At 38.3% G+C, this 25,919-nt stretch overlaps 1 protein-coding gene across 1 annotated transcript; it reads right to left on the bottom strand.

Annotated features, from left to right (window-relative positions):
• LOC130922934 (calpain-2 catalytic subunit-like) lies at positions 1-20,098 on the bottom strand. Its single transcript, XM_057848218.1, has 21 exons — positions 19,672-20,098; positions 19,198-19,267; positions 18,927-19,045; positions 17,414-17,547; positions 17,159-17,327; positions 16,985-17,068; positions 14,383-14,468; positions 13,399-13,473; positions 13,144-13,304; positions 10,783-10,952; positions 10,692-10,703; positions 10,397-10,608; positions 10,231-10,267; positions 9,203-9,271; positions 9,065-9,122; positions 8,902-8,966; positions 8,546-8,614; positions 8,383-8,461; positions 2,562-2,678; positions 2,406-2,464; positions 1-2,319 (listed from the first exon to the last, which is right to left on the bottom strand). The coding sequence occupies exons 1-21, from the start codon at positions 19,906-19,908 to the stop codon at positions 2,296-2,298; spliced, it is 2,106 nt and encodes a 701-aa protein (XP_057704201.1). The 5' UTR covers positions 19,909-20,098; the 3' UTR covers positions 1-2,295.
• Positions 20,099-25,919: the final 5,821 nt, after the last annotated feature.

Below are 25,919 nucleotides of genomic sequence, written 5' to 3'. Positions count from 1 at the left end.
TTTTACAGGCTGAAGCTTGTCAAGGCACCACTCAAGTATGTGTTCTTCTTCTTGTGGAATCTAACTTTGAAGTAAAAATTGCTAATCCTCCGGCATTTGTGGAGAGATCAGAATGAAATTTATTAAAACTATTCTGGGGACGTATCAACATCAATCCACAGAGCCTGATTTCACATTTAATTTTGTCACACGGCTGATTAGATACATAGAATAAATGCAGAATTAAAATTGCTTCTCCGTTATTTATGGACTGTTCAGAATTTAAAATTTTAATGTATATTCTAAGCATTAGGAGTGTAACGGTACATGTATTTGTATTGAACAGTTTTGGTATGGGGTGCTCGGTTCGGAACGGAGGCGTACCGAACAAATTTCTGACGTAATCTAATGCTGTCAAATTTAGTGCATTAACGGGCGGTAATTAATTTTTTGAATTAATCACTTTAAAATATTTGACGCATATAACGCAAGCGCCAAATGACCCGCTCATGCATCCCATAATCCAACTGTTACGTCCCACGGATGGCTCGCTAAGGGCGTAACATAAAACGAGCCACACACACAAGTTGCAAGTGGACACAAATTTATTCACACAAGTCGAACTCGCAATGAACAAAATATACAAAATGCGGAAGAAGCTGGCTTCAGCGTAAGCCCAGGCCAAAACAACAAACAAAATTGAACTGCACTTAAACCCCACCCGCTAAGTAAACCCTGAACGTAAAAAGGACATTAAAAAAAGGCTGCAGTTTACGCCTACTGCTGCGGTGCTCTTATTTACAGTGGTGAACAAAAACGATCCAATAACGAATGAACACAAAACACCTCACCGAAAAAGCAGAAGTGTAACAATGTAGCGATCAAATGCACAGGTGAATGAATGGCGAGCAAACAGCTGGCGAGGAGAGGAGGTACGCGGCACGTATGCTATCAAATGTGAACTCTCAGAGTGTTCACAGCGGCTAGTTTTTGAAGTTGGCACCCTTCCTCGGGTGGCCCATCAGCGGCGGCGACGTCGTCGTCTTCCCGTCCGGCGTCAATCAGAGTACATCACGTTGGGAGGGGAGGCAGCCAACTGGCGGACGTGACGATCAGCTGACTGACAGTCTCAAAATAGATAACAATTAAACGGCCAGGGCCGTCGCACCACTCAGAAGTGCAGTGAGCAGCGTGGGTAACGGTTAAATGTAAACATGGAAGAAAAGCAGGTTGGCCCTCTGGGTGGGGAATTCAAATTAAAAAAGAATATAGATGGAACAACTCTCAGAAAATGTAAATAAGTTGGTTTGCCTCAGAGACTGGCTAGAGGATGAGTAGCGACGAGGGCCACATTTATGTGTACACTACACAAACTTTGCACACATTATAAATAATACTTTTTTTTTTACTGTTCTAAGGCTCTGTTGTGTGTTTGTTTTTGCAGAGAAAAAGAAAATGTCTTCAACAGAAAGAATGTTAATGTTCATGCCATCTTGTGAATTTATTGTTATAATTAACAAATTTCGTACTTATGTACAGTATGTTGAATGTATACATCCGTCTTGTGTCTTATCTTTCCATTCCAAAAATAATTTGCAGAAGAATATGGCATATTTTAGAGTTGGTTTGAATTGCGATTAATTTTTAAGCTGTGATTAACACGATTAAAAGTTTTAATCGTTTGACAGCCCTAAATGTAACCCTTACTTTTCGAGGCTGTGGTCATAAAGTTAATATGAGAAACTTGAAAGTGTTCAGTGTTGCAACTGTCCAATTTTGCACATCAGATATTTGTTTAAAGAAAACGTCTGAGCCAATGTTATTTATTTTTGTTTTTCAAAATATCTACACTTCAGAATATTGCATTTTCGATTTTTGAGTGGAATTCTAGCTTTGTATAGGCTAATGTTCCTATTGTTGAAAGCACAAAAGTGTAATAAACAACTACCACATTTATATTTTGCATTTTGTTTTCTTACTGTACCGAAAATGAACCGAACCGTGACCTCAAAACCGAGGTACGTACCGAACTGAGATTTTTGTGTACCGTTACACCCCTACTAAGCATGTACACACATTGGCGGGCATAGCTCGATTTTTTTATTGTTAGTGTCAGGTCTTATTAATTGGCTCAATTAATAGCAGACTTATGGTTTGTAGGTTCTAAATTTGCCAGTAGAAGGAACTGCGTGGTGGTTATATCTCCGTATCTCTGTGTGCGACATCCATCTAATTTTCCAATACCAGGTCACATTTGATTTCCTTAAAATGTTTAAGAACAATAAGACCATTTTGTTGCTTCAGTGTTCTCTCCAGTTAATAGATTGCCAGGCACAGCCACTGTAGATAGAAGCAGTACATTTGATTAATGCACATTTAAATATGCAAAATGGGTCAACCACCTGGAACAATTTATATATCAATACCTGCTGCAGATCCAAATCAATCTTCCCTGATTTTGCTTTGTCCAGAGCTTTAAACATTTCTGATTTTAAAAAAGACAAGCAAAATGCAAGTGATGACCCAGTCGTTGTACGGCACTTTCATAATTATCAATATCAACTGTGTTTTTGCACGCTTACTGAAGAGCATTTCCACTTTAATTAGGCAGCCCACAAAACTGTCAAAGTCGATTGCATAGTGAGCGTCAGCATAGCGATCGACAATGGCTTGCAACACAGTACTGTTGATGTGAAAACCTGCGGAAACAAGACAACCATTGCTTGCCATTAATTTTTTAAAGCTCTTAGGCCGTTTTCAGCAGACGTGGATTACTTGAGATCCTACAGGGTGTCGCATATAACACATGTTGACTTTTCTAACCACTCCCATGCTTGTTTTGTTTCCCTGGCTAGTGAATTACATTGACAGGATTTAGCCTTATCTGACCGGCTTGCCCAGTTTTCTGCTAACTGCTGAAAGAACAAATGAGTCAGCCTTTTCAAGTAGTAATAAAGTCTATCCCTTACTAACACAATGAAAGAGGCATGATGCCAAATGTATGTAGAATATCCTGTAGCTTGGTCACTGTAATTTCACCTGCAGTTCCAAATGGAATATTTTTGTTCAATTGCAATTGCAATTTAAATTTGCTAATAAAATCCATACACTCACTCTGGAAGTTTTCAAAATGTTTCCTCAGTAGTTTTTGAAAACAAAGGTTTGAATCGAAAAGTTTATCACCTGAGCCAATACACATGAAAGTTGGTATAAGTCAATACAGATTTATTTTGCATTGATCATTTAGCCTATCCATTAACTAATGATCAGTTGTGCACTTTGGCCTGATTTTTACAAGAGAGTTAAGGGAGTTAAAAATTCAAGTCGCCCAAAATTTCAAACGGCTTGGAAAACCCTATAACAGGGGTGCCCAAGTCAGATCCTCGAGAGCCACTATCCATCTTAAATTCCATGTTTCCCTCCTCCAACACACCTGAATCAAATAATCAGACACTGGTGATTTTAGAGGAAATGTGCGTAAACAACCACTTTGAAAAATTCAAAATAGAGGAGGAATGGATTTGTCTTTAAGCAAGGACTCCCAAAGTGAAAGGGTTCTGGCTCTCAGTTTAAACCGCAGTTGCATAAGAGCAGTTCGGCAGAAAATCTTAGTGTCTTTAGCATTTCTTCTTCCTACCTAAAAGTTTGAAATGTTTAAAGGCTTTTTTTGTTAGATTGTTTGGATTTGCATTATATTTGAATAGATTTGAATTTGATTAGATCGGAATCAGGCTTCTTTCAAAAGTGGCTCTGATATGAACTGGGCAGGAGCCAATGCAACTGCAGCATGAAAATGTGAACAGATTGGATCTACTGAAATCTTATGTAAACATAATAGCCTACTCTGTGACATACATGGAGTATATGCGTGCACGTACTCAAACAACACACCTTGAGAGTTAAAATATTAGTGGTGTTTAAAAAAACTCGATTCTGAGATATATCGTGACATTTCGTCACACAATTCTCGTATCGATTCAAAATCTGTGTCCATCCTCACACGTGTGTTTTTGGTGGAAATAAACAATTTAGTGGCTGCACTTCTACTCCCGTCCAGTGGTTGGCAGTACGCAGCAGCATTGCCTTGCAGTCTGCTGAAGTAACAACAACATTAGACTAATCCGAGTAGAGATTTGTGTACATGGTCCTCCAGTGGTTTTGCTTGGATTAATCCTTACACGAAAGGCTACGGCAGAGGGTCGTAAATCGGGTCTGCCTTGACAGCGCAGGTCTGCCGCAGTAGCAGTCGCCTTAAAGTGAATGTGACACGAAAAAGCATGTTTATTTCATAATACACACGGTATTTTATGCTCCTGAGTGATATGGACCACTTGGACGTGTGTGGAAGCGATCACTATATTTATTTAGTTTTTTTGAATCCCGCGCCATGAAAATGAGTGACTTCCGGCTTCTGTCTTGCATTGAGGAGGAGGGCGCTGTGACGTGTACGGTTGAAGGCGTCCTCTTCACTCTACAGCCATACTGTTGTGTATAAGGACTAAGGATTCAGCTGATTTGCGGATTAATACGTTTATTTTTCACATCACGCCAGCCAAACGGCTGCAGAAAAATCTTGCTTTATGAGGGAGAGGCGTATGCGCCTTTTTGGAGTTTCAAAAGGTTCCCATTCACCGTGGATATTGGCCAAAACACAAGCCCGACTACTGTGGGACTATTGGACATCTTGTTTTGTATTATGTCAAATACGAATACAGCGATTACAAAGTAAACACTACAAACTTTCTTTAAATAAAGGACTACTTACATTTGATTATTGATGGGCATGTAAAAAGCTCTCTTATGCACATTAGCTGCACGTTAGCTCCAAAACAACTGCAGCCGCCCTCCTCCGGGGAACTAGCTATAAATTGCTCTCCGCCGGGCGGTTTGCCGGTCCACAAAGACAATCAACAACCCAGTCGTCATGTCAAATAATCCGGGCTAGTTATGTGTGATTTTCCGCTTCGAAGACTTTGAAACATCACTCGGTTCGGGTTAGCATGTTGGCTAGCTGTCACGCCTCTTGGTTTGTTTACATTGTCCGAAGCCGGGGAAGGGAAATGACATATGTCCGATTTAGGTGTCATAAAATGTCGTTCGGGAGGTGCGACAGTAAAGGTGAAGTCGACATTTTTTACCATTATGGAGTAATTTTGCCATGTCGTCCTGAATAAGTGCATTTTTATTATTTCATATTCCATTTAGCACAAGACTTATTTGTCATGACCATGCCATTTATTTAGCAATTGGGGAAAATACTTGGATAAAAAGAATATCCTGTAAAAATATTGCAGTAAAGAGACAGAAATAATGACATTTTGAAAGCTCTCTTCTTTGAGACATGTAGTGTTTAGAATCCTGCAATAAAGCAGGTTTGTATGGAACCCCAAAAGGGTCCAAATTAAATAAAAACAACATTCTGAAATAAATACCATTTTAATAATAGACAAATAACAGACAAATTGTACAATATAGCCCGCAAATTTTAAAATACGGTAATATTATTTAAAAAAAGATTTTACAAGATAAAAACTGCTTTTCGCCAAGTATTCTTTTTAGTTTCATAATGCCTTTTTCCAAAATCGCCTTTTTATTTCATAGTGTTGTTTTTTCAGCACAATGAAGCATGTACTGTCAATGAAATACATAAGGCGGAATCAGTTAAGTGATTGGCTGGATCGTGGAGTCTGGCTAGCTGCACTAGCATTTGGTAGAGGACTTCGGTAGCAGTGTATTTATGATGAGATGATTTCTGGAAGTTAACCTAACAGTTCATCAATGCTACCAAATGCTAACGACCAGACTCCACAATCCAGGCAATCACTTAACTGACTATTCCTTATGTATTTGATTGACAGAAGACAAATCATTGCGCATAAAAACGACATTATGAAATAAAAAGGCCTCTGTGGAAAAAAAACAAAAAAAATTCTTTGTGAAAAACGCTTTTTATCTTGTAAAATCTCATTGTACTGAAAAGCATTTTGAAATAAAAATGCTACTGTTATAAAAGGCATGAAATAAAGTGGTTTTCACAAACTATATTTTTCTTATCTTACAAAATATTTTTCATAAAAATATTACCTTATTTTAAAATTTAAGGGGCATACAGTGAAGAAAATAAGTATTTGAGCACCCTGCTATTTTGCAGGTTCTCCCACTAAGAAATCATGGAGGTGTCTGAAATTTTCATCATATGAGCATATCCACTGCGAGAGACATTATCTTAAAACAAAAATCCAGAAATCACAATGCATGATTTAAAAAAAAAAACAATTTATTCGTCGAATACGGCTGGACAAAAAAAGTATTTTTACACCTGTCTATCAGCTACAATTCTGATCCTGAAAGACCTGTTAGTCCACCTATTAAAAGTCCATCTCCACTCCATGTATTATTCTGAATCCGCATAGACATACCTGTCCACCCCATACAATCAGTAAGACTCAATCTTTTAACATGGCCAAGACCAAAGAGCTGTCCAAAGACACCAGAGACAAAATGGTACACCTCCACAAAGCTGGAACGGGCTACAGAGCAATTACTATGCAGCTTGGTGAAAAATGTCCACTCTTGGAGCAATCAATGGAAATTGAAGAAGCTAAACATGACAGTCAATCTCAATCGGAGTGGAGCCCCATGTAAGATATCACCTCGTGGGCTCTCAATGATCTAAAAAAAGGGGAGAATCAGACCAGAACTACATGACAGGAAATGGTCAATGACCTGAAAAGAGCTGGGACCACCGTTTTCAAAGTTACTGTTGGTAATACACTAAGACGTCCTGGTTTGAAATCATGCATGGCACGGAAGGTTCCCCAGCACATGTCAAGGGCCATCTTAAATTTGCCAATGACCATTTGGATGATGCAGAGGAGTCATGGGAGAAAGTTTTGTGGTCAAATGAGAGCAAAATAGAACTTTTTGGTCGTAATTCTACTAACTGCGCTCGGAGGAAGAAGAATGATAAGTACTATCCCAAGAACACCATCCCTACTGTGAAGCATGGGGGGTGGTAGTGTCATGCTTTGGGGGTGTTTTTCTGTGCATGGGACAGGATGAGTGCACTGTATTAAAGAAAGGATGACTGGGGCCCTGTTTTGTGAAATTTTGGGGAACAACCTCCTTCCCTCAGTCAGAGCATTGATGATGGGTCGTGGTCGTTTTCCAATATGACAGTGACTCGAAGCACACAGCCAGGAAAACCAAGGAAGGGCTCCGTAAGAAGCATATCAAGGTTCTAGCATTCCCTCGCAAGTCTCTAGACCTAAACCCAATAGAAAACCTTTGCTCAAACTCCATGTTTCTCAGACAACCCAGAAAGCTGACTGATCTAGAGAAGATCTGTGAGGAGCAGTGGGCCAAAATCCCTCCTGGAGTGTGTTCAAACCTGGTGAAAAACTAGAGAAAAGGTTTGACCTCTGTAATTGCAAACAAAGGCTACTGTACCAAATATTAACATTCGTTTTCTCAGGTGTTCAAATACTTATTTGCAGCTGTATCACACAAATAAATCGTTAAAAAAATCATACATTGTGATTTCTGGATTTTTCTTTTTAAATTATCTCTCTCATAGTGGACATGCACCTACGATGAAATTTTCCGACCCCTCCATGATTTCTAAGTGGGAGAACTTGCAAAATAGCAGGGTGTTCAAATACTTGTTTTCTTACACAATTTGTCTGTTATTCATCAAAATGGTATTTATTTCAAAATGTTATTATTATTTAATTTTGACCCTTTTTGTTTAGACGAAAGCAGGTTTGAAATAAAAAAGAGAAAGTGTGAAATGAAAGCCATCTGTTGTCCAAACATAAACAAAAACATTTTTACTTGAGTGCTGGATGGGGTTTTAGGAATAAATTGATAAAAATGTACGTACATTTATATCAATTCATCCAAAGGTTTTACAGTATATAAAAGTTTTATGTTCGTTTTGATTTCTCTTTTTCTAAAGTGATACACAAAATATACAAATATCGCAATAATTGTCTTCAAGTGTAGTATAGTATAGGGATTAATTAAATCAAATCGTGACCTGTGAATAGTGATATGAATTGTATCGCCAAATATGCGGCAATACACACCCCTATACAACATATATCTAAGATAATATATATTACGGATGGCGGACTTTGAAGTATTGCCATGTTCATATGCTTTAAACTGAGAGAGAATGTCAGTCTAAACTCACTCAATTATTACTGTCATTATGTTTAATGCCAATGTTGACCCTTGGTGTCAGTGTTTAATTGGTTATACAAAGACTCTACTAATCCGGCCTATACTCAAATGTAAAGCAAAACTAAAAATCTACTTGTAGATTTTTTGCTTAGATTTAGATGAGAAGTAACCTTTTAGATTCAAGTGATCAAGTGCAGTGTCGATGACATTGGGTGTTACCTGCTTCCGTGGCAGCACCTCTCATCTCGTGGGAGCTCATGGTGCCAGAGTTGTCTTGGTCATGTTTTCTAAAAATCTCCTGTTGAAAGCAGAAAGTGAGTCATCATACAGAGGCGGACTTGTTTGCACTTGTGACATCAATACACTTGAATGACAATTTCACCAAGTATTTCTGGATTTTGGTCCAAAGTTTGTGGAATTCCATGAGTCCCAGCATTGAGCTTTCATCCCTCTGTAGAATGTTAAGGTTTTCATAATGGCCATTTTGAATTTTGAAGTATCAACAAAACATATCCGAAATATACCACGAGACTTTAAAAAAAGGAAATTGAATTACAGTATTTGAACCTTGCAGTTTGATGTCAGCCTAACCTCAAATCTTACTTTGTTTGCTTAATTGAATTGTTAATTAACAGTTTTGTATTCCCGTTCCTACTGTTATTCCAAAATGGACTATTTGGACTAAAGATGCTTGGCACTATCAAATAAAGTATGAGTTTAATTTTTAAAAGAGGATACGTCCATTAGACTGATTATAAGACGGCCTGTCTCAAGGCTGAAACCATCTGTCTTGATGTCAGTCCCTGCAAAAAAGTTCCAAGAAACCCAAATTCTTCAGCCAGTAAGGTGTCACAAGCTCGACATCACATTTTGTACGTATTAGGTTGTCCTCTTCACTTACTGCGTGAAACCACATTGTTCAGAATTTTAACCAATTCAAAGACTGACACTTCTGTATCCTATGAAATAAGAACATGTTATTTCAACAAATTATGTAGTTCACAGTAGCTGATTATGCTTTATTTCACGTGCTACTGACTCTGCCAGCAATCTGCTTGAAGAGATATTTGAAATGTGGATCCACATCACTTTCTGGTAAATCCTCCTGCTAAACACAAGACAGACGGAAGTTGTCAGGTTTTAACACGTGGAACTAATTGTTGTGAATCCATGACATTCGTTGCATTTTTACTGTATAAATTCTTTACAAATAATATATGGGGCGCCGTTTGTAAAGCAGCACATGCTGAAAATTACGACAACATTTTTTCACATTTAGCGCCACACAGTGTTTAAAATGGTGTGAAATTTTTAATCACTTTTTTTTTTTTTTTTTTTGCACATTTACAACATTATTTAGCAACTTAAATATTCATTTTTAAATATGTAGTTTTGGGCCTGATTCTTTAAATCATGAACCAAATACTTAATTTAAATCTTAAATTTATATCCTATATCGTAAATGTTAAATCAGAAAACGGTCCGAACTAAATATTTAGCTTAATATGCAAATTCACATGATTGGAGACCGGAAGTAACAAAATAAAAGCTGGTGGAGCAGCTCAGACTTTCTGTTTACGTTGCTTGAAACTGAATAAAACCTACTCACCGGTGACAGCCTTCTCTTAGACATGAGTCATTGTGATAATAACAATATATAGGTGAAATACATATCTAGGAAAAACGATTTAAAGAGTATTTTGTGTGCTCCAGCTTTTATTTTGTTACTTCCGGTCTCCAGTCATGTGAATTTTCATATTAAGCTAAATATTTAGTTCCAACCGTTTCCAGATTTAGCATTTAGGATATACATTTAAGATTTAAATTAAATATTTAGCTCTGGATTTAAACATTCAGGTACAAAACTTATTTAGAAATGAATATTTAAGTTGCTAAATAATGTTGTAAATGTGCAAAAAAAAAAAAGTGACTCTAGAAATTTACACCACGTTTTAAACACTGCGTGGCGCTAAATGTGAGAAAATGTTGTCGTAATTTTCAGCATATACTGCTTTACAAACGGCGCCCCATAATAATAATAATCATAGAAATAATCGTTGTTCTTACGTCTTCTGTTTCAGCATCAATGTCCTCCTCCAGTGGACTGAAATGGAAATTTACACATTCAGAATATTTTCCATATTCTTGTTATACCTATCCAGATTTACTGAATGTTTCTGATTCTTGTCCGCCAGAGGGCAGCATAGCCCGGAGCTCTGAGTTGTCAAGTTACCTGGTTGAAGCTTGTTTCTCTGAGAAGACTCTGAGAACAAAGCTAGCATTCTTGTGAGGATAAAAGGTTGAGGGAATGATGGCATATTCTCCAGGAGGAAGCCGAAAGCGATTACAAACTTCTCGGGTGTTGATGAAGGTGTTGCTCATTGCTACGGCTTTCTGACGCAGCAGGACATCCGGGCCCAGGTGAACATTGCGACGACCTTTGTACTTCACATTGGCATAAATGTGATCTTAGGCACAAGACGAATCACCGTGCGTTGCAATTTTTAGAAATTAACCTCAAGACATACCTCATCTGGGACCTGGAGATAAGTAAAAGACCGTTAATGTCATCATTCATGAGTCATGATGTTATGTTTCTTGTGCAACTTTACATCATACTTCATAGATAGCAAAGCCAATCGTTTGAAGGTCACGATCGAGACGGCGTTGTCTGCGGCCATCCTTTTGCATGAGTCCCACTAGAAAGGTGCATCCATCCTCTCCGTCAAGAGGATCATCATCCACATCGTCTAGCCGCACGACAAACTGAGGGTTGGATGAGAATGTAGCTGGAGCAAACACAAAAGCCATGTCAAAGCATTCATGAATGACTGGCCATAAACTTCATAATGTATTGACATGACACATTCCTCATTCACTTCGTCACGCCTTCCCGAAGGGGGCGGTCCAACACTGTTTCATTTATTAGTAGTCGGTCACATGCAACGATCTAACGCCGGATTTAGGTTGAAAAAGCACAAAAGCTGTACTGCATACAAACAGGAAGGATTGTCTCAGGAGTGATTTTTTTCAAGGATTCAAGGTAATTAGATTTTTTTTGTACCATGCATGCATTTTGAAATGAGAAATTAGCTGCTACAGCATTGGCATTATACTTAGAAATATTTATGTAAAATAAATGCTACCTGAATGTTTTTTTTTTTTTTTTTTTGCTTTTAACCAAGAATCGAGACTCTTTTACGTCCAACTCTATAAAGATTTCAGGGATTGAGGCATTTATTCACAAGAATTTTCAACAGAAAAAGCTATTTGTTTACATATGGCGACCGCTAATTTCCTTACTGACTAGTCACTAGCCTCATATAGTTCGCAATATTTACGTAACATAAATGCTACGTGCACTTTTTTTTTTTTTTTTTAACCAAGAACCAATACTGTTTCACGTCCAAATCTATAAGAATTCAGTGATTTAAGCATTGATTTACAAAAAATTTTAACGGAAAAAGCTCTTTGTTTACATATAGCAGCCGCTAATTTCCTTACTAACTAGCCTCATAGTTCGCAATATTTACGTAAAATAAATGCTACCTGCGCGTTTTTTTTGCTTTTAACCAAGAATCGAGACTGTTTTAGGTCCATATCTATACAGAATTCAGGGATTTAAGCATTGATTCACAAGAATTTTTAACGGAAAAAGCTTTTTGTTTCCATATGGCAGCTGCTTATTTCCTTCCTGACTAGCCTCATAGTTCGCAATATTTACGTAAAATAAATGCTACCTGCACGTTTTTTTTTTTTGCTTTTAACCAAGAATCGAGACTGTTTTACGTCCATATCTATAAAGAATTCAGGGATTTAAGCATTGATTCACAATAATTCACAAGAATTTTCAACGGAAAAAGCTCTTTGTTTACCTATAGCGGTCGCTAATTTCCTTATTGACTAGCCTTATCGTTCACAATATTTACGTAAAATAAATGCTACCTACATGTTTTTTTTTTGCTTTTAACCAAGAATCGAAACTGTTTTACGACTATATCTATAAAGAATTCAGGGATTTAAGCATTTATTCAAAAGAATTTTTAACAGAAAAAGCTCTGTCTGTGTTTCCACTCGGTCACCTTTGACGGAGATCGGCCCCCTATGAATCGGCCCCGTGTCCCGTCAATACATTATAAGGTCTATGGACTGGCTTAAATTCCACATGACAAGTAATTATGTTTGTTTAGCATCTTTGGGATGTGCTGTAAGTCCTACTGAGTGTAAAGAGCTTAGTTGCCGCCACGTTTTGTGGCCAAATTGACCGTGTATGTGTACGCCGAACTTCTGGGTTGTGCGCGTGCATCCGCACCCGCCCCCACCTTTGTGTTTATTGCACTGTGCCATTCATTTGTGTGTTGTTGATTATTGTGCAGTCAATTTACATTGTTTTACAATGGCACTGATATGCTGTTAACCCTAACCCGAATTCATAATTTTTTACATTAGGCTTAATCTTCGAGTTAGTGGGGTTTAATTAGTTGGTGGAGTTGTTTTCAACAAATCCCATGCAGTTCATCAGTTATTTGTTAGTTTCAGGGCTCCGGACTAGCCTAGCTAGCGTGAGTCAATGGTGTTTGAAATCAACTCCATCGACTAATTAAACCTCCGCTGACTCAAAGATGAATCCTTATGTGAAAAATTTTATCTTTCCCTTTAAATTCAATTATCCGAAAGTCAATTACACGCGATGACGTATTTCTGTTGTCATTCTTATGTTGAGGCGGCAAAGGGAGAAAAATTGGTAAAAAGTGACCGATAAATTTCTTTTAAAGTAACTTAGTTACTTTGATAATAAAGTAATTGGTAAAGTAACTAAATCACTTTTTTGAGGCGTAATCAGTAATTTAATTACTTTTTCCAAGTAATCCGTGACAGCACTGCCAACCATGACCAGATACAACTGGTGGCTGATTGTTGGATCACCAATATGAAACATATGCCAATTAAAGAATGAGCTGTAAATGATTTTTCCTATACCAGGGTGATTGCGGCAGCCGCCTGCAGTTGATCCGACCCGCCACATGCCTTCAAACTGGTAGTAGTTCCAGTGGCCTATGTCATCACTCTCCAGCATATCAGGAGTCAAGTTGCATATCTCCAACTTTGTGAACTCTCTGACAAAGTCCAAGTAGGACATCCTGATGAGAGCAAATGAGTTCCCTTCATTTTCCAAATTAAAAAAAAAAAAAAAGAAGAAAGAAAGTATATTTAAATAAATTGTATAAATCTTACCAGAATTCTCCATCCTCAGCCACATGGTTCAGTTTGGATTTATCTTCTTCGTTTATGTATTTCCATTCCATGGATCTAAATGATAAAATCCTTATTATTTTTCTTTTAACTACTGCATTATACAGTATAAACCAGTGTTGTTTTTGGCAGCCCTTTTAATTTTTCGTCTTAGTCTTTTGGACAATAATACTTATTAGTCTTAGTCATATTTTAGTCATCTCAAAATGTGTTGGTCTTCGTCTAGTTTTTGCTGACGAAACCTCAAGACCAATTTTGTCTAGTTTTAGCCGACGTTGACAAAAAATGTTTTCCTCTGTAATCTTAAAAAATGTTACTCCAAAAATGAAAAAAAAAAAATAAAAGTTCCCACTATTCAAAATGCGCATTGACAGACGAGCGCATCTTGTAGCGTTTACAAGGACAACGCCAACTTGGTGATGATACACACTCAGCAGGAAAACGGAACATTATTTTCAATGAATTACTGTATACCCACCTGGACGCCATGAACTGTATGTTAAAAAAAAAAGAAAAAAGTTGAGAGTTTAAGAGGACGCTTGCCGATAGCATTAGCCTAAGGATAATGCTACGAGTTACATTTAGTGTGTGATGATCACTCAGCACAGACCTTTAAAGGCTAAAGCAACATTCTTACTGTGTGTGCAAGCCTTGAGACTGGAGAGGACACTGCACTGGTGAGTGGGGGGGGGTGGGGCGTTGCACTTCACATGAGAGACACTAGCAGACACTGCTACGACGCAGGCTAACTACATATACAATATCTCACAATGTGAACGTGACGGTAACTGTTGCGCATTTTGGTTTCGTCAGATAAAAACTGGTATTAGGCTCATTATGTTTTAGTCTCCCAAAACAAGTTTTTAGCTCGTTATTGTCTCATCGTCATGGAAAAAGTGTTTGTTGAGTAAATATTTTCGTTATCGTCATTGTTGACTAAAACAACACTGGTATAAACATACTTACCCATCACTCCAAGGCCCAGTCCACTCCACCTTTCCCCATGGATTCCTGAGGCGGACAAGCGAAACCAATGTACCTCGAAAGTACACCTGTGACGATGAGAAACGGTGTCTTCTCGTTCGTGATAATTTTAGTGCCACACAGCAAGTGTGTCATTATACAGTAGTATGGAACTGCACTGCGTAATGTTGAATGAGGTGTATTTATAGTATTGTTGCCTCGTTTGTTAAATAGGAATACCCGTTATGGCCCAAATATAAGAAGGCCCTGATTATATGACGACCCCCTCTTTTTCAAGACTGAAGTTTGAAAAAAGACTTTTTGAACACAAAATTAATTTTTATACAGAAAATAATTACAGTACATCTGAAAAAAATGATTATAACAATATATTTGAGAGAAAAAGCATATTATTTTGCTTAATTCGAATCTTAATATCTGAACCTTTAAATATGTAAACTAAAGTGCAATCATATTCGTAAATGAATGGCTTCTGGTTTTTGAAATGTAAATAAACCAATCTATTGTGATAAAACAACAAAATTCCAATAACTTCAATAACCTTCAAAGTGAGGTCTAACTGTAACTGTAGTCTTGAAACAAATCTGAATAAGGCAAAACATTGCAATAATATATTGCAAACCGGTTAAACTTGAGAGTAGCTGAGATCTGTCATGACCAGGGGTGTCCAAACTTTTTGCAAAGGGGGCCAGATTTGGTGTGGTAAAAATGTGGGGGGCCGACCATGGCTGACGTCCACTACGTAGAACAATATATTTTAGCTAGCCATTCTGTGTGTCACATTTGCTTTTTTTTTTTTTTTTTTTTTTAATAATTTCTCACAACTAGCCTTTGTGGTGTTCTCTTTCGACTCTCGGGCTCTTGCGAAATACTGCTGCCGTGAAATTATACTAGCTTAAAGTTGCTTCAATTTCTCGCTGCGTATCTTCCCTGTAATCTTGTCGTACATGTCAGCGTGTCTTGTTTGGTAATATTGCCTCACATTGAACTCTTTAAAAACAGCGACTGTCTCTATGCAAATGAGGCAGACGAATTTTATTGAAGAAATAGTCTGATTTCCACCTATCCTTGAAGCATCGGCCAACACAGTCAACTTTCTCTTTTTGATGATTATTGGCGGAAAACAGACAAGACTGAAAAAGCAGTTTCAGCTCTTGCACTCCACTTTAAAAGAAATTTCTGTATTTTAAGCCAAAACAACTGTTGTGCTTGATAGAACAATACGTCTATATGCCGCCATAGCAGATTCATGGCACATTAAACCCCTGATCTATTTTTAATTTGTCCGTTTTACCCTCAAAACCCCCGTTTACAGACGTCGCACAACCGCTTTGTTTCAACCCATCCATAAAACGTATGTAGTTAATAACATTTATTATTCAAAATGTCATTTTTAGCTTTGAATAACTGATGTCTAAAATTTCGTTTAAAAAAAAAGACTTTAAAAAATTATTCACTCGCATATTTCAAACATAAACAAATTACATCACCATGAAAAAAAATGGTGTCTGTAAAAAAGTCACAGATATCTACCTCAAAATTATCGCTTAAATGTATTTTTTTTTTTTGTTACTATCACATTTTCTCCGATATGTTAGATGATAAATAATCGATCCAAACAAAAAAAAAAAATTTGAAAAACAGGGTTATTTAAAAGGGTAAATATATGAAAAAGAACATCTCGACCACTCCTTGATGTCTGCGAATTCTGCATCACGACCCTTGTTATATTACCATGTTTCCCCCATAAAATCCCCCCAGCTGTGGCCATTCACAGCTGTGTCTTGACACTCAGTGATACATGCTACATGAAGTTTTTGGATTGAAACAAGGTAAGTACGCGATAATATCTCATTAAAGTCATGGCGTCTTTAATTCTGCTCTCGCATGCTCTCACCTCCAGATAGGGTTTTGCTGTTATTTTTATTTTTTTTAAATGCCCTCCTGTTCAAAAAATTTCTTCCCCCAGAAAATCGAGATTTTAAGCTTTTCAATGATGTATCACACATGCATATCGGACAATTTTGAAAGTTGGCCAAATTGGGGGTCTCAGAGCGTAACTTCAAGTAACCTGAGTGTTTTCCGCCTATTGCCATTTTAGAAAATTGGAAGAGTCACAAGGGGTAATGTTGCTTAGAGTGCTGCTGCTTTTTAGTGGGTAAATGAGGAGCAGCATTTAATGTGTAAAGTACTTCATATGCTGGTAGCAATACTGCTGACCAATTTATTAAGTCTGTGTGCGGGCCAGGCGTTATTGATTTTATGACAGAGGCTGGGGGCCGGATGAAATTTGACCACGGGCCGCATTTGGCCCCCGGTCCGGATTTTGGACTGTCTGGTCATGACAGAACATTACTCCTCAAGTTCAGCATTCGCTTCAATGATATCTGGCGCCATCTAGCGTCGTGAATGGGTATACTGTCTGGACTGCGAATATAAGACGACTCCCACTTTTTCAGTCTTATTTCAATGCAAAAAACACCGTCTTATATTCGGGCTAATACGGTATTATTAACTCAGCATGATTCAGTGCAGTTTCATTATGAATACCTTGTAGGATGAAAGTTTAAAGTGCACTGTGTACCTGTTCTGCACCAGTCACTGAATATGCATGTCCTTTAACAAGTTTGAGATTCGTAACAGCCTCGGTCTCATAGGGACTGGTGATCTGAAAGCAATTAAAAAAAAAATATATATATGCTTATTTATCTGTGTATTGTTAACATATCAAGAGGCAAATGCAAATGAGGTAAATTACATCGATAGAGCAGCCAAGCAGAGAGCCCAATTTCAGTGCCCGTTGTATAATTTGGAAGAGCTGTGATGGAGGCTTTTCCAAAGTGTAGATTTCGGCAATGCCCCCAGTGAAATCCTCAAAACCCTCGATTGTGTTTCCACCTGACAGGGACTCGTAACAGCCACATACCCTGTTGGACAAAGTTGTGAAAGCAGTTCACACGTTCAACTGAAAGCAACATTTTTATTACATATTTTGTTTTGATGTTATCTTTACTTGGCATAGGCCTTTTCCAGCAGTGCACTCCAAAACTCGGAACCCTCAGCTGAGTGAACAAAGAGCAGATTTCCATCTCGTGTGGGCAAACGGTCATCCACCACCACATCCACCCACTCGCCAAATTGCCAGAACTAAAAGGACCAAAATAATAAATTCAACAGAAACTTCGGGCATAATGGAAAACAATTGCCTAGACAGCCCTTACTCAAACAATAGAAAAATCTAGCAGTGAGTGCTGTACAGTATTTGTTTAACCAATTGTGAGGTTTTGCAAGCCGCTGCACCCACATTAACAAGAAGGAAGCGAGTGATGGTTATATCCAATGACGGTTCCTGGCATGGGCGGGTTGGGCGGTCGCCGGGGTGGCAATTTGCTAAGGGCACATGCACGCGTGGTGCACGCGAGTGATTGTCTACTATTATGATTGGCGCCCCTAGCGTTGCAATGACGTCCCCTGCAGACCGCGGTTATTGCCTGCAAGCAAACGCAAAAGGAGAAGGTGGTTGGGGAGCGGATTGGATCAGTTAACAGTGTCGCTCATTTGAACTTAACCTTGATTCTTAATGTGCAAAGAATATACACATCACATTTATACACAAGCCTGGGGGACAACCGGGTATGTTGTCCCGGGCCTCAGAACCATAGGGGCACCTGAATGATTGTTAATTTATTTTCCTTTACATTCACATATTTCTTTTTTATTTAAACCTTTGTCTGATTAAATATTATGTTCTACTCGATATACACTTAAAAACTTTAACATATTAAATATTTCAAATATACTGTATATTTTTTCCTTTTTTTAAACAACGGCCCCCCCAACCCCCTCTGTCTTAGCAGAGAATGGTTTGACCTCGCTCTGCCCGCTGGGCACGTACATAGTATTTGTATAAACATAGTGACAATGTTTTTGTATTTGTATATACATATTGACACTGTTCACGTTCAATCCTCGGTTAAAGCTCGGTTGTTATTAAATGTTTTGAAATCTTAGGTTTAAAGAAATTCCGAATATCCATCTTGCTTCCACTGGTGTAGTTTTAATTAAGCAAAGCAAAGTACCGTCTCTAATTGCTCGTCACATAATCCGTTCGAAAAATTATTTCGTCCCATTATGAAATACATTATAGGATTCTTGTTCATTTCATTCATTTTTTGTTGTTTGTTTTATTGCTTTAAAACTTTTAAAGAAAACATTTTACCGGCAAGGTCTTTATTTCAAATTCATACAGTATATAGGAAAGTCAATTACATGCAAAGCTATTTTTTGGCAACCAGGGGGACACTGCCTGCCTGCCTGCCTCCCTCAATCTCTGCGTATGGTTCAGGATGTACTGGGCTAAAGCATTGGTAGGTAAGCAGCTCCTTCCAGCCCCAAACAAGCAGTATATGGATATAGAAGGAGATGTGGTAAGGCATTGTTGAAAGTGAAAGAGCAAAACAGCAGAACTCTAATCCCTCCATTAAATGTAAAAAATAATTAAAAGAACAAGAGTAATGTTTACTAACCTGGAAGTGAAATATCCCTGCGTATCCCTCAGAGAAACTCTGTCCAGGTGGAACCACACGTGCCAGAATCCTCTGATCTAAGGTCAGCGAGGCAATAGCAGCCAGAAGCCAACAGTCTCCTGCACAGCAAGAGAAAATTCATGAAGACGTTACCATAAGAGTTATCGCTGTAAAGCCATAAGCCATGACAAAATTATTCCCGAGAATACTAAAAACTATATTGTCATAGATAGGGATTTATCAGATTAATCTTCATCCTTCTTCCTGTTACCTAAAGATCCTTGGCAAATGTCTGTCCTTGTTGCGCCATCATTGATGAACATAGGGTTGGAGCATAACTCCTACATGAAAAAAAAACAGACAAGTACGTAAATCCCCGTTGAGACTGATGGCATGCATGAATAAATTATTGTGGTTTCCACCTTAGGTGAGTGTCCGATTTTAATAGTGTTCAGTTTCTTTTTCAAGGGGCTACTCTTTTCTGCTTTTCAAATCTAATTTAAATGTATGTAAATATGTCAAATCCTAAACAAATAACCTAAAAGATGACTCAAATTACTTCACAGTGAAAGCAGCCTTGTACATTTCCACGCAAATACACAATGCGTTTCAGATATTCAGCATGATAATGTGCCTTTTTTTAAAATTTAACTCTTGAAGAATAATACTGAAATGGTGTTAAGCATATTATCTTACAAAAGTGAGATCAGTCCTGTTTTTGTGTGGCTTTTGTACAGCTTCTTACCGTTGGCCTTTTCCAAACTACTCCTCTAGTCTTGGTTGAGTATGGACCCAATTCATTGTAGCCCAGTGACTTGCACCCAGCTGGAAAACAGTCATCCTCAAATAGGCATCCCCTTTCCACACACTGACAGCGGAGAGTGTCGTAGTCTTGTTGCTGGAACTTCACAGCATGCTGCTTGGTACCAATCCCGCGGTTCCTCTCCTGCTGATGGGCCAGGCGACCTGCTGCAGAAGTCATCCTCACCTCTCAAGAATTTAGCAATTTTCAAAGCGTTGGCCTGTAAAGTGATCGAGACATGACACCAGTGTCTTTATAGCTAGAAGGGGTTTCTGGTTTAAACAGGGAGGGGCTTCCACACAGCAGGTGAGGCAAACAAAGCAGACAACAGACTTACTCTACACGGTCATTTGACCACAACTGAAAGGCAAACAATGACACACCCAGAGGTGAATTTAGGCGTTTTAAAATACATTTACAGTGCTGGCCAAAAATATTGGCACCCCTACAATTCTGTCAGATAAGAGAATTTAAAAAAAAAAATTATCATTTTACACAAAACTCCAAAAATGGGCCGGACAAAAGTATTGGCACCCTTTGAAAAATCATGTGATGCTTCCCTAATTTGTGTAAGTAACAGCACCTATGACTTACCTGTGGCACATAACAGGTGGTGGCAATAACTAAATCACACTTGCTGCCAGTTAAAATGAATTAAAGTTGACTCAACCTCTGTCCTGTGTCATTGTGTGTACCACATTGAGCATGGAGAAGAGCAAGAAGACCGAAGAACTAAATCAAGAAGCAAAATTATGAGGACGCATGGGCAATCTCAAGGCTACAAGTTCATCCCCAAAGACCTGAATGTTCCTGTGTCTACCCTGCGCAGTGTAATCAATGAGTGTAAAGCCCATGGCACTGTGGCTAACTTCCCTAAATGTGGACGGAAAAGAAAAACTGACGAGAGATTTTAACGAAAGATTGCGCGGATGGTGGATAAAGAACCTCGACTAACATCCAAACAAGTTCAAGCTGTCCTGCAGTCCGAGGGTACAACAGTGTCAACCCGTACTATCCGTCGGCGTCTGAATGAAAAGAAACTCTATGGTAGGATACCTAGGAAGACACCACTTCTGACCCAGAGACATAACAAAGCCAGGCTGGAGTTTGCCAAAACGCAACTGAGAAAGCCAAAAACGTTTGGAAGAATGTTATCTGGTCAGATGAGACAAAAGTAGAGCTTTTTGGGAAAAGGCATCAGCATAGAGTTTACAAGAAAAAACGAAGCCTTCAAAGAAAAGAACAGTCGAACATTGCGGAGGTTCCCTGATATTTTGGGGTTGCTTTGCTACCTCTGGCACTGGACTGCTTGACCGTGTACATGGCATTATGAAGTCTGAAGACTACCACCAAATTTTGCAGCATAATGTATGGCCCAGTGTGAGAAAGCTGGGTCTCCCTCAGAGGTCATGGGTCTTCCAGCAGGACAATGGCCCAAAACACACTTCAAAAACCACTAGAGAATAGTTTGAGAGAAAGCACTGGAGACTTCTAAAGTGGCCAGCAATGAGTCCAGACCTGAATCCCATAGAACACCTGTGGAGAGATCTGAAAATGGTACCGTTCAAATCTCAGAGACATGGAGCAGTTGGCCAAAGAAGGATGGTCTAAAACTCCAGCAGAGCATTATAAGAAACTCATTGATGGATACCGGAAGCGGTTGTTCGTAGTTATTTTGTCTAAAGGTTGTGCTACCAAGTATTAGGCTGAGGGTGCCAATACTTTTGTCTGGCCTACTTTTGGAGTTTTGTGTAAAATGATAATGATTTTTTTTTTCATTGTCTTTTGTGTTTTTCATCGCAAGCAAAATAAATGCTATTAAAAGATAAAGATAAAAAATATTACTACCAAAGCATTTGTAATTGCAATCATTTTCTGGGAGAAATTGAGCATTATCTGACAGAATTGCAGGGGTGGCAATCATAGGCAGAGTTTGACTTTTGGGGCAGGGGGGCACAACATGTTGAAAACCCCGAAACACACTGTCAACAATAAAATTCACTTACGAGAATATTTATAATAAGTTGAAAATGAGCGTTTTTTTGTTTCCCATCATTTTTGAGGGGAATTCAAAATTAGGCTGCTTAGGACCGCTATACTTTTTGCCAAAATCATCCATTGAATATGGTAGGCATGCCGGTGTCGTGCCAATGTGGTTACCCCATCAAAAATTGTATCCCCTGGGCGGAGCCACTGTCTTGCACTGATTTGCTTGATTTCCATGTTTTGGTGATGTTATCTACAAGGTTTTAAAACATGGCCCGTCCATCCAAAAAAAAAAAAAATTCTGTCGTATAACGTAAAATACGTACTGAACGTAAAATAAGGCAGTGCTTTACTGTTTTACTCGTAGGATGACCTATAACTGTTATTACAGAAATTCAAGTCCTGTATGGAGTTTCTCCAGTTTAATAAATGTCGATGTCGAAAATATATAACTGTGGGTCTTTTCTGGCTTCAATTAATTGTTTAAGTCGACATAACTCATAGCTAATGTGTGTGTGTGTGCTCCCGCGTCCAGGGGATACAATTTTTGATGGGGGTAACTACATTGGCAAGACACCGGTGGTGGCTCTGTTGTACAATTAGCGTATACAGTGGGGCAAAGCGAATTGAAACTCTGCTCACCATTTTGATGGTGGTTTCTAGCGTTTCATGGTCCACATTTTCAGTCTTTGGTTCTTGCTCAGTAGTTGTTGTAGCTTTTGAAAGCTTAGATTTGAAAAAATTATGTATATCCATCTTGCCTCTTCGCTCCTCGAGTGGTTTTGGCTAAGCAAAGCAAATGACCGTCTAATGTGCTAGTCACATGATCTGTTCGAAAACAATTTTGACCCATGATAAAATATCTTTTTTTTTTTTTTTTCATTCATTTTTGTTGTTTGTTTTAGTATTACAAATTTTATAGACAATATTTTACCGGAAAAGTCAATTAAATGCAATTAAACTTTTCGGCCACCAGGAGGGACCTGCCCCCCCTTTAACTCCGCCTATGGTGCCAATACTTTTGGCCAGAACTGTGTATTGGAGATGAAAACAAATTACTTGAATAACTAACAGTTAGGTCATTATTAAACACTGGTGTGCACAGACATGATGTGAAACGGGAAAATTTGGAGAATGTTATGACGTAACAACTGTAAGTAATGATGCAGGGATACACTATCAATACATTGCCTTGCCCCATCTTGACCCCATGAAAAGACATCTTCCACTAACCAACTCAGATAATGATTTATATTTCATACACCAATGTTTTGATTGCCATGGTCAGCTGCTCCTGCATCTGGATAATCCTCTTTTGAGATGGACAGTATATCCTATTCCGCTTGAACATCCTGGAAGCTAAACACAGCAACGCTAATCCATAGTTATACAGTACATCCGTTCATCTGCTAATCAACCAAACTCTGTTGTTTTATCTGGAAATACATACTCAAATGAGTGTTGAAACACTTACTGTTCAGTTGAATTATTTGTCAAACGTGAAAAATTGGTATTCGTCTTTGCCAAGAATGACTCTATTTCTGAAATTGTCTCATCTATCCTTGAAACTTTTTTTTTTTTTTTGGGGGGGGGGGGGGGGGGTTAAGGGTTTTTGTGACCCAGATAGAGACATCTTATCGTACATTAAAATCATTAATGCCCATTTTGAGCGAGCAATAAAAGGTCACATTGTTAATTTTATTGAAGGCTTTGTCTTTGTTTAATAAGCACTTTTGATGCATAAGCGATCAATACAGAGGAAAGTTAATTGCATGAATATTTATGATATCCAGTAGGTGGTTTTTAAAATACACTTTTAGCTCGCCCAAAAGGGAGCTTCTTTCTTTCTTCCTTATTGTTCTTCTTAGGGAGGACACAATTTATTGTACATTTCAGTCATGAAGTAACAACTTTAATGTATTTCCTTCGATTTTTTTGATCGCTCGGAGGGAGGTCTAAAAATCTCACGAGCGGTCGTAGTTCATTTTGAACTTTTTTTTTCTTTTTACCGTAAATTTGACTTAATTGCAGCTTGTGGCTTGTGTTAGTGTAGGTAATTGCAGCAATTCTCAACCTTTCTTTTAGGCCATGTCTACACATAGCAGGATATTTGGCAAAAATAACTTTTTCTACGGTTTGGCCTATCATCCACACGCACATTTAAACGAGGGTTCTTAAGAACGCGAAAGTGAAGATCTGCAAATTCTGTGTTTGTGGCGCAATGATGTTGACACTGATAACCGAAGATTTAACTGTGGAAATGGATGTAACAAACTTTGTTCCTACGTCACATCAGATCAATGTTTACATTTCGAGTAAATTAGACAGATGTTTTTTGTTCTTTCATTTTTTTTACAAACTCTTGCTGTGCTTCATATTGAAGAACCCATGCGAAGAATGGGGGTATTATGGACATTACTTTTCATGCATTGCTATGAATGTACTTAAAAATTAATGAATGCAGTTGGCTGTTGAAGGTTTTTTTCTTTTCTTTTTAGAAACGTGCAGGTGTGGACGTAATTATTATTTCGTGACGAACTAGGTCAGGATCCTCGTTTTAAAAAAAGAAAAAAGAAAAAAACTGGTAGTAGTAGGCATGACCTTAGGGCATGTGTTGTGAAGGTTAATTCATTGTGCAGCTGGACATCCAACTGAATATTTTATAAGTGAAATTTTCTAATTTCATGAGTAGCACACGTATTAGTTTTCCACAAAGGCAAGTTTTAAACATGGGGGGAGTTTGACTTATGTGGAAGTGGGGGGGGAAAAAAACATGTTGATGACCCCAAAACGCATTGTCAGCAATAAAATTTACTTACAGTATGTTGCAAGTTAATTAATTGCCATTAATTGTGTGAAAGATCTCACCGTTGTAAGATAGTAAGATAATATGCTTAAAACTATTTCAGTATTATTCTACAAGAGTTAAATTTAAAAAAGGCACTAGACTACAATACTGAATTAATTAGGGCCCGAGCACTAAGCGTGCGAAGGCCCTATTGTTTTGCAAAGGATTATTATTTTTTTTTTTTTTTTTTTTTTTTTCAGGGCAAATGAAAACGGCCAATTTGGAGGCCTGAACATGCACGAAAAGTCACCAAAATTTGCACATACGTCCGGAAAATTGTAAATTTCGATAATTTTGCAACGTTGCAAAAAAATATAACAAAATGGCTCAGTGGCGCCCCCTTGAAATTTTAAAATTGGCCTATAACATTAGGGTCTGTCAGCGTAGAGCAATGAAATTTGGGGGGTCTATACCTTGTCCAAAACCGCTCCAAAAAAGCATTTACACGCATATTCCAAACCCAACAGGAAATCGGTTATTTTGGATCAAATATGAAATTTTTATCGATTTACAGGGTGCACATTTGAGACCTTTTCGCCGAGGGAGTTAGTTGGATCATCTTCAAAATTGGTGAGACTGTTCAGGAGACATATGAAATCTTAAGTTTTGAAAATGGTGCGTTTTCATTCACGGGTCTGACCTGGGCGTGGTGCCAAAGTCGACCATTTTTTCGGCAAAATGACAAATTCAGTAAATGACTTATAGTTCCTTGACACAACGTTCAATCTTTTTCATATTTGGCATGTATGTGTGGTATCCCACCCTTAACACGAGTGCATTGAAATATTACCCATTAGGTCTAGCGCCCCCTAGTGAGAACAGGAAATGCCTTTTTTTACGAGACAGGTTCCTCCTCCAAGGGAAAAAAATCTGTTGACCTCAAACCTGCATCAGGGGAGCCTTAAGACCTGTGTTCAGGTGCCTGATGAAAAATATTGAGGTTTCGTTGAGGCGGAGGGGTCCAAACAGGAAAGTGAAAATGAACGTCAACAATTTGTCACGCAAAAAACTTTGAACAGTCATAACTCGGCAGATATACAACATATCTGCGCCAAACTTCCCGTGTTTGTTGAGAGTCATACCCTGAAGGTTCTTGTAGGGGTCATTTGCATCAACTCTACAGTGCCAACTAGTGGCGACAGAAAGAAGTTTTAAAAAAGGCCTTTCCTATTGGGTTTTTTCAACATAGAGCAAGGAAATTTGGGGAGTAGATACCTTATGCAAAACTGCTCCAAAAAGTCTCTTGCACCCATATTCCAAATCCAACAGGAAATCGGGTATTTTGGATCGAATGTGAAATTTTCATGGGTTCACAGTAGGAGTTTACATTTGGAGGCTTGAATATGCACAAAAACTC

This window comes from Corythoichthys intestinalis, chromosome 10, assembly GCF_030265065.1.
Source record: "Corythoichthys intestinalis isolate RoL2023-P3 chromosome 10, ASM3026506v1, whole genome shotgun sequence".
NCBI lineage: Eukaryota > Metazoa > Chordata > Actinopteri > Syngnathiformes > Syngnathidae > Corythoichthys > Corythoichthys intestinalis.
The sequence above is the reverse complement of the archived record's forward strand: the minus strand, read 5'-3'. Positions and strand labels throughout refer to the sequence as shown.

What these genes read in the sequence shown, in the direction of transcription:
- LOC130922934 (XM_057848218.1), bottom strand. Translation starts at nt 19,908, where the DNA reads ATGACTTCTGCAGCAGGTCGCCTGGCCCATCAGCAGGAGAGGAACCGC. An exon ending in TAGTTTGGAAAAGGCCAACG is followed by an intron (nt 19,268 to 19,671) that starts GTAAGAAGCTGT and finishes TTTTTCATGTAG; the next exon opens with GAGTTATGCTCCAACCCTAT. An exon ending in TTATAATCAGTCTAATGGAC is followed by an intron (nt 8,615 to 8,901) that starts GTATCCTCTTTT and finishes AACATTCTACAG; the next exon opens with AGGGATGAAAGCTCAATGCT.